The 9,520-nt window shown below is 40.9% G+C and overlaps 1 protein-coding gene across 7 annotated transcripts in view; it reads left to right on the forward strand.

Moving 5' to 3' along the window:
- Nucleotides 1-7,401, forward strand: part of RBM47 (RNA binding motif protein 47) — a 162,192-nt gene extending 154,791 nt beyond the window's left edge. For all 7 annotated transcript variants that reach the window (XM_045056445.1, XM_019829605.2, XM_045056446.1 and 4 more), the window contains one exon: nt 4,645-7,401. In XM_045056445.1, the coding sequence (XP_044912380.1) occupies nt 4,645-4,884 (240 nt within the window). In that variant the 3' untranslated portion in view covers nt 4,885-7,401. The remainder of the gene's footprint in view (nt 1-4,644) is intronic.
- Nucleotides 7,402-9,520: the final 2,119 nt, after the last annotated feature.

The following is a 9,520-nucleotide window of genomic DNA, read 5'->3' on the forward strand; positions in this document are numbered from 1 at the left end:
ATTTTTAATTCATGTTCTTACTGTTAAGGGGCTGACTTGCAAAGTCCAGGGAGATCGCTCACATTTTCACTTGCCAAATTGCAGTTCAGTGATGATTTTTTAAGTTCTCTCTCCCTGCCCTTCCCCCCGCCCCCAGTCCCCCTTCTGCCGGGTATGAATATTTACACCTGTGTATCCACACACAGGTGTGTAAGTGTGTAAGTGTGTGTGCATGGAGAGAGAAATATCTGTGGAGGGGCACCTGGGTGGCTCAGTCGGTTAAGTGTCCGACTCTCGATTTTAGCTCAGGTCATGATCTGGTTCATGGGTTCAAGCCCTGCACTGGGTTCCTCACTGGCAGCGTGGAGCCTGCTTGGGATATTCTCTCTGTCTCTGTCTCTCTGTCTCAAATAAATAAACTTAAAAAATATATATCTGTAGAAGTGTAGATATATAATAATTTTACAGGGGCACCTGGGTGGCTCAGTCAGTTAAGTGTCTGACTTCAGCTCAGGTCACAATCTCGCAGTTCATGAGTTCAAGCCCCAATTCGGGCTCTGTGCTGACAGCTCAGAGCCTGGAGCCTGCTTTGGATTCTGTCTCCCTCTGTCTCTGCCCCTCCCACTCATTCTCTGTCTCTCTCTCTCAAAAATAAATTAAAATATTTTTAAAAATAATAATAAAAAACAAAACTTTGCAAAATCCACCCTTAATCCTCTTCTCCAACCTGATCCAGCTCTCCCCATTCCTCCTCCCTGTCCTGTCTTCCTGTTTCAGCCTCCTTCCCCACCTTTGCTCGTAGCTTCTCTTCTCTGTGGTCTTTTCAGCCCCGAGTCTTCTGTAGAATCTTTCCCAACCACCTAGGCTTGGAAATCATGTCTCCTGTGTCTCTCATTACCCACATTGTAACTTGGCATATGACTGGCAGTATGTTCTGTCTCCCCAACTGATGAAGCTCCTCTAGACCGCGAGCTACATCTTACATTTCTTTTTATCTTCAGTGCATAGCACTTAGGGAATCCCTATAGGTGATAATGTCATTCATCCAAAACAATAACAACAAAAACATCGTGTTAAAGCTACTTTTTGTGAGGCAGTGAATCTCAAATACCTTATCATTCCACAAGCACATATACTCAGACCTGGGGTCTCTTACCTAACTGGATAAGAATTATCCAGGGAGTATGTTTAAAAAGCTTATTCTTAGGAGCACCTGGGTCACTCAGTCGGTTAAGCATCCGACTCTTGGTTTTGGCTCAAGTCGTGATCTCATAGTTCATGGGAGTAAGCCCTGCATCAGGCTCAGTGCTGTGAGTGCAAGATTCTCTGCTTGGGATTCTCTCTCTCCCTCTTTCCCTGCTCCTCCCTTGCTCGGGAGTGTGTGCAAACTCTCTCTCGTGCTCCAAATAAATAAATAAACTTAAAAACAAAAAACAGATTTCTTAGACTCAAACCCCGGAAGATACCCAATGAGCAGAACTGGGCTGGAGTTCTAGAATCCGTGTTTTGTATAGGCTCCTCAGCAATGCTGAAATAGAGCCATGCTTGTGAGCCACTGCACTATGGTGCTATATATTTGCTTTTGCCCTCTCTGTGCACCATTCTGGGCTGTGTTATTCAGAAAGGGTCACTCCAGCTGAAATTTATTCATTTACCAATGTATCATCAAGTAGTCGTCTAGTCTGGACTAACTAAAGCCAAGAAAAGGAATAGGTTGTAAATGACTCATACTGTAAGATGGCAGCTAAATGTAGCTACTTTTTGTGGACTCACTATAAATATCTAGAGTAACCTACAAACGACACTTAGTGGAATTCTGGTCATTTCTAATTTCTCGTTACTAAGAAACTCGTGAACTTTTGTCCTTGGTGCGTAGTGTCCCAAATTCCAGTTCTTGGACTCACGCTCTAGATCACAGGCTGTTTCTGTCTTTTATCGGTCTGCACTGAATGTCGCCATCAGGCTCTTTGTTCAAAGTCTTTGCTTATGACTTGGTTCAGTGTACAGTTGTTACCCGTTGATCCCAGGGCAGATTTTTTCCTTCCTTCAACATATCGTGCAAATTGCTTGTAGCTACTTACTTGTGAACCGCAGGAATGACTTCTTTGAGTGTGTGTGCTTCTTGGTGCTCACCCACTGATCTAGGTACTCGGGGACCTCCCTCTGAGTTCATTGACCTGGGTTCTCAAAATGTTCAGCTCTCTGCCTCGCCCGTATTCTCTGCCAAGTTGCAGCAGAGGAAGGAGCGTTTTAAGCACTACTGATTGGTGAATAGAACACCTTTCTGAGTGGAGCCACACTAGAAATCAGTTCCCAGCATTACTTCCAGAACCTTCCCGTGGAACACTTTCATTCATACTCCTCTGTCTTGCACGTGCTTAGGGATGTTCCTGTTTAGCCATTTTATATCCTAAATTTCTTATAGCCTTTATAAGTAATTTAAAAAAATGTTTGCTGGCATAGACAGTCACTTTTTCAAATTTATTTCTCAAAGTGTCCCCAGTCTTCAGAAATCTTTGGGATAAGTAGAACCAGGATAACCATTCCTCTTGATGGGGCCTTTTCTTCTCTTTCCCCATCCCCAACATCCGCTGCTCACCCCAGCCACACCCAGGTGTTGGGGACTGGACGGTAGTACATGAAAATGTCTCTCTTGGATTTCTCCCTCCCTGCAGTTGTGTCCCTTTGTCACTAAATAAACGTCCATACGTTTGTAAAAACTTGCTTGTGTCTTGCTGCAAACCACAGGCTTCCCAATTCTGAAGTTTCTGTCTGTGGTTATGAAGCAATGCCAGTGAGATAGTCATTGTTAACATGTTGTAGGAGACCAGATAATACAGGGCTAAAAGTGCTGGCTCCAGAGTCCTACATTCCATTGCTTAAAAGCTTTGTCACCTTGTGCAAGTCATTTAACACATCCTCTCTGTCACAGTACCAGCTTCATTGGTGGTTGTGATGATTCCATAACATCATACAAATAAGGTACTTAGAATAGTGCCTAGCATACCGTAGTCTCTCAGTTATTATTATCATTGGTATAATTATCATTTTGGTTACAGTTGACAAAATGGCTCTCAGATGGTGAATTTCCTTTGAACATAATTTTGCGACTCTCATTTGGAGATTTTGTAAAGGAAAGATAACTAATTCCCTTATGGAAATCCAGAAAGAGAGAATTTTTAAAATAGAATCTTCCATTTCATCTCTCCTGAATTGTTTATTTTGAAGATGCACTAAAACATACAGGCCATAGCAGCATTGACTCCAGGGCGTTCTCAGGAACATAAGGGGCACTAGATATTTCATTAAATGTGTGTTTTATTTGGCCACAAATCCCCTTTTCCATAAAGCATCTCTCAGAACTTGCTTGATAGCAAACGCTTTGGGAAATACTGAACCACAGTCTTCACTCTCTACCCCTGTCTGTTGTGAAAATAGTGTGTTACACTTCCAAGTAGAGAGGAGCAGGTAGCAGGGGCTTTTATAGAGCTAGTGGTGGCATTGGCAGTGAGGCGGCTTTAGTTAGCTTGCCTTTCCCCACTTCTTCCTGTGGAAACTCCTCCTTATCATTCAGAACCCAGCTCAAGTGTCTCTACTTCTGGGATGCTTTCTCCAACTTCCCAAATTCCTCAGTTCCTTTTCTAAGCTTCCACAATCACTTGGATACAGTTGGCCCTTGAACAACACAAAGGTTGGGTCTGCCAACCCCCCACGCAGTTGCAAATCCATAATTGGCCTTTGATTCCGCAAAATCACTACTACTAGCAGGCTACTGCTTGACCAGAAGGCTTACTGATAACATAAACATATGTGTCAGTAAAACACATATTGTGTATGTTACATGTATTATGTTCTGTATTCTCACAATAAAGTAAGCTAAAGAAAAGAAAATATTATTAAGAAAATCATAGGGACGAGAAAATGCATTTACAGTACTGTGCTGAATATATTGGAAAAAATCCACATATAAGTGGACCCACTCAGTTCAAACCCATGTCGTTCAAGGGTCAACTGTATATATAGTGGTGTCATATCTTAAGTTGAAACCATCAGTAGCATTTGCTGAAAATTGTAGAGGGTTGCAGGTTTTTTTGTTTTTTTGTTTTTTTAGGTCACAGAGATCTATATAGGTCTTCGGAGATCTATATACTTGGTTCCATAACATTGTCACAGTCTGTTTTCCTCTCTGTTTTTGAAGCATCTTGTTCCTTCAGTTAAATTAGAGTTGAAGCAGCTGGTATATACTTTAGGGAAAATCTTTTTAATTACAACGAGATCATCTGAGCAAAGGGTAGATTACTCAACTCCCTTTGCTAGCCTGCTCATGCTGATTGAGAGGAATGGCAGGTAGAAGATTCCAGACTATTTAACTTTTAGCTCTACGGTTCTGTCACTTTGACCAGTCGAATTTGGATGCGCCTGGAGGATGAATTTCCAGCTTACCTTATGGCTCTTTCCACCTTCCCTTACAGCAGTTATGTGCTTTACCCCTCTGCCCCCCTCCCCCAACCCCACCCTGAGAATGAAAACCTTCGCTTTTACCTCCTCCTACCCCCGACCCCCGGGAACTGAAAGAACGAACGGAGCCTTGGAAGGAATGGGTGACTAAATGGAACAGGCACCTACGCGCAGTCAGTGAGGATCCTTTCTGTCTCTCCTCCTCAGGGCCGCCCGATAACTCCAGTGTATACAGTGGCTCCAAACGTTCAGAGAATTCCCACTGCTGGGATCTACGGGGCCAGTTACGTTCCGTTTGCTGCTCCGGCCACGGCCACGATCGCCACACTACAGAAGAACGCGGCTGCCGCTGCCGCCGTCTATGGAGGATATGCGGGCTACATACCTCAGGCCTTCCCTGCCGCTGCTATCCAGGTGCCCATCCACGACGTCTACCAGACATACTGACACTGGTGAGGAGAGTGGAGACAGACCACAAACTACCCCTGAAGGAACACTTTACTATTTATGAAGAAAGAACGTGCAGGATTAGCACACCTATGAAAGTGAAGAATGTTATCAAATGTCATACTGAAATATTTTATATTCATGATGAAGTTTTCACTAGTTTTTTTTTAAGACTATTTGCAATTTAGCAGCCTGTGTTCATACATTTCTAAGAGACTTGCAATGGTTCGTGCCTTAATACCATCTCTAAAAAATTTGTACGCTGTAGTACATTTGTATAGAGGTTTTTGTTTTTTGTATTTTTAAGGATATATTTTCAGTATGAAGGTTATTTTCTTAACTTCTGCACTCCAGAGATTTCTATTTTGTAGTACCTTCAATAATATATCAACTATATATTGAAAAGCACACTTGAGCAGCTAGGGAACTATTTTGAAAAATATATTCAATATTTAAAGATACAAACAATAGTGCTTTAAAATACTACATAAAATGTTATTTTAAAAGTTATACTGGAAAGTGCAATTTTAAAGTGAGTAAAATCTCTATTTTAGCTGGCATTAAGGGTTGACGGTGTTACCATCTGTCCTCTATGACAGTTCTTTTTTTTTTTTTTTTTTAAAGGAATTAAAACACTCGATTTCTCCTTAAGCCCATGTTGAAAAGACTTGTCACATATCTGAGTCCAAACACTGGAAAGCTCTCACCTGCCACCATCACCCTGGACCCTGTTCATTCTCCATTTGTCTTTCCCTCCCCACACCCCTACTCCTTCCTTCCTCCTTTCCCCAGCCCCACCTGTGAGTCTGGCAAGTCTAGGGCAAAATGAATTACTCTGATAGAACATTGATGGCTTTTATACTTCTTCCTGGGTTTTTGTCGGGGGTGGGGGGTGTTTTGTTGTGGGTTTTTTTGTTCTGTTTTGGTTGGGAAGGTATTTTCAATAGCAGAGTATGCATAAGCACAAGGTTTTCATAGTTTCCATAAGACATCTTTGCATAGCTATTTAATTGTCTTCTATAAAACCTTAATTCTTTTTCTAATGCTTTTATTTTATTCATTTTTTGAAGTATGAGTTTGTAGAGACAGTGAATGTCATTGTAGACAAGGCCCCCAAAGACTCTAGTCACAGAAAGTTAATGCTTCTAGTTGCTTTTATCATGTTTCAGTGCGAAACGTCTTGGGCGGCAAGGGTGTTGGAAATATGTTTATTGAGCAGGGCTTTCCTCCGGAGCTGCGGAGCTGCGCACATGGCAGGTGTACTGAATGGGGACCTACACACCCAGGAGGAGGAGGAGAGACCTGGAGGGGTTAAAAGATAGTTTGTAAATAATCTCCTAATGCTGGCTTTTAGTTGTTTCATGTTGCAGAAGTTCATGGTGTATAGTTTAATGCAAAATGAAACCATTTTATTTCAATGTTATTAAAAATTGTTGTTTTATTAGGAAGTAAATGTATTGTTGCAGTGTTGTGCCTGTTTCAAGGCTTGTGTTTATCAGAGTGAATGTAAAATACAGTAAAATGTTAAGATTGTCATCTGCTTTAGGAAATACATCAACTTGGAACTTTTTTTAAAGGCTCCATCAAGGAATTGAGGTGTGCAATAGGTAGCAAGTTCACAGTTGTGTTTTTATGTCACATTAGAGATCTGTAAAATCTTTCCACTCAATTTTTGCTGATGGCTGAATTCGTATTTATGGATTAATAATAAGATCATGCCTTTAGCAACTATTGTAGTTTTGTTTTCAGTTTTAAATTAAGACATTCCCAAATGCCTCTTTCCCCCCGCATTTTAGGGTGGGATGAATTTTTTTATATATAAGCAATATTTATTTAACTATTCTGTAAAATTATTGAGTGCCTGCAAAGGCCTTTAAACATTTCTAACATTTATTTCCCACCATTCTTGAATGACATAAATAATTGTGCAATGTTCCTGATGATGTACCCAGCAAGCTGCATCCAAACTCAAATCTGTTGGAATGAGTAATCCAACAAAATGCAATTTGGATCAGATCCTCATCCCTTGACTTTGTGTGAAAGAAGTACTGTCCTTCCAATGAAGAACTGTCACAGAGGTTCACTGGATGAGACTCTGGCCCAGCGGTCTTACTGTATTTTACATATGCCTGTAAATTATTTGAAAAAAAAAAAAGTAATAAGAAAAGAAAAAAAATTGATATCTTAACATTGCAACTACCAAACTACCTTAAAAACAAATGTTGGTGAGCCTCCTATCTGGTCTGTCTGTTTCTGTTTCAAAACCATTTCAGATACACTACTGAGGTAAGTTTATAACTTGAAATGTGAACTTTTTTTTTTTTTTTAGGGTTAAGAACAAACTATATAAATGTTTAAAAAAAAAGCTTTAGTGTTCTCTGTTTCAAACATGCTAGCAATTTAGGTGTTATCTTTAGTTGCTTTGTATTTGAAAAGCTTTTAAATTTATTTAGATCTTGCTCCATATACAATACATTCTTAGGATGTATGTAGTAAATAAAGCTTTCTTTAAAGCAATTTCCAGGCCTTATTTTAAATTGTGTTTTCTTTATACTGATTTTTTCCTAACAAAATTAGAAAGAGCTTTACAGTGTAGAAGGAAGCAATTGGTTTAGTATTTTGAGCTGGAGGCAAGTTACTGTCCTGTCTTTGCCTTGGAATTACCATCAAAGATGGGTTACATAGTAAAAATGGTGAATTATCAATATTTTCAAACTTGGGCTTAGGTGATTGAAGGTTAAGCACCCAAATTCTGCTCAACATCTAGACTGGAATAGGATTTGGCAACGCCTGTCACTGCTGTCAGTACTGAAGTTTATGATCCCAAGAGCTTTACACTCAGACCTCTAAATGGAGGCAACGTTGGGTTTCTCCGGTGGTCTTGTGAAAGCGCTGGATGACCTGAATGTCCGTCACTGCACTGGAAACCAAAGTCTTGTGTTCCTCATTTTCACAGCGCACAGCAAGGTTAGCAGAACACTTCCTTCCCTTTTCTCTGGAGAGCATCACTAACTTCAGACAATATCCATCAGCAGAGCCAATCAAATGATTCAAGGGAAAGTGATGGGCTGCCAATGGAAATACTTTTAAAATTTTCCCCACGTGGCTTTGCCATTGATCAAGAATTTTACCGTCTTCGTCTTGAGCAGTCTGGGTTGTGGCGTCACTTCCCACCTTTCTTGAAACAGTAACTTCTTGCTTTCTCTTAAAAAGATAAAGGCCTTTTTTAGACGCAAGAGGGGCCAGGAGACTTACCAAGATGACAGATCATTAGGCAATATTTTCAAGGATCTGCTGATTCCTTTTCTAAGAGAAGAGTACAGATGTCCTTCAAACTGCAGAATCACAGAGTTTGATCTCATTAGAAAAAGAACAATTGTACAAAATAGGTATTATACCGCCACTAGGTGCCAGGGTCTGTTGTAGGTGCTACAAGCATGAACAAACCCACAAAATCTTGCACAAGTAGAGCTTACATTCTGGTGGGAGAACACAGTTTGAGCAGATAAACAACATGTTGGGTAGGGAAAATGCTATGATTACATGACTCGTTAGGCTCTTTGGCTCTCATAATCTCGGGTCAACCTCACAATAGCTCAGTGAAGTAGGCAGGTCAGGCAAGGTGACTGGCCAAGCTCACGTGGGCTGGTAAAAACCTGGACTGAAATCTTTGGTCAGATCCCAAGTCTCAGGTTTTTTCTAATAGCACACTGACCCTGGAAATGGGTAAAAACAGTCATCCAGCGACGACCTTCAGAGCCTAGAATAAGAAAAGAAAAGCTTTTCTACAAGTGCAGTTTTTGGTTGGGTTCTAGTATGTTTCCCTATGCGACCTCTTTCCTCGGATGGGGACGAGAAAGCAGAGTGGCTGAAAATGCCTATTCTCAGCCTGGAAGACCTAGTGTCTCTAAGTGGAGCTGCTAGAAATATGCACGCTGGGAGGTTTAAGGAATTCTATCTGCAAGGCTGTCCCAGAGATGATAGAGAAGGCTAAAGAACTGTCACGGGAAGTCGCCTATACCCTTCCGATTCTTCACTAGGTAGGTGCCATTTTTTATTCTAAAAAAACATCTGTCATGACAACATACATAGGTATTATTTAGTTGAAAGAATAGAAAACAAAGTTCTGGTTTTTCTTTTCTAGTGAAGGAAAACCCCATGACAGTCCAATGTTCATTGGATGCTGTTACTGGCACACACTGTGCTGGGTGTGTTTCGTTAGCTATAACTGACCTTACTGGCTTACCGAACTCTGTCTTAAGGATATTAGGGTGCTTGACTATTTAACAGAAATGTATAGTATATTACCTCCGTTATTATGTGATAGTATCTTTGTTATAAAGCCTTCTGGGCACTCGGCTTCTCTCAGAGTTAAAACACGAAATGTGACATTTTGGCATGGCTGTTTTGATGAAATGACATTTTGACCTCGTGACCCTTAAAAAAAACATACATCTTCAGCCTTTATTTTATTTATTTATTTATTTTTTTTTTTCAACGTTTATTTATTTTTGGGACAGAGAGAGACAGAGCATGAACGGGGGAGGGGCAGAGAGAAAGGGAGACACAGAATCGGAAACAGGCTCCAGGCTCTGAGCCATCAACCCAGAGCCCGACGCGGGGCTCGAACTCACGG

Source organism: Felis catus, chromosome B1 (genome assembly GCF_018350175.1).
Source record: "Felis catus isolate Fca126 chromosome B1, F.catus_Fca126_mat1.0, whole genome shotgun sequence".
NCBI classification, from domain to species: domain Eukaryota; kingdom Metazoa; phylum Chordata; class Mammalia; order Carnivora; family Felidae; genus Felis; species Felis catus.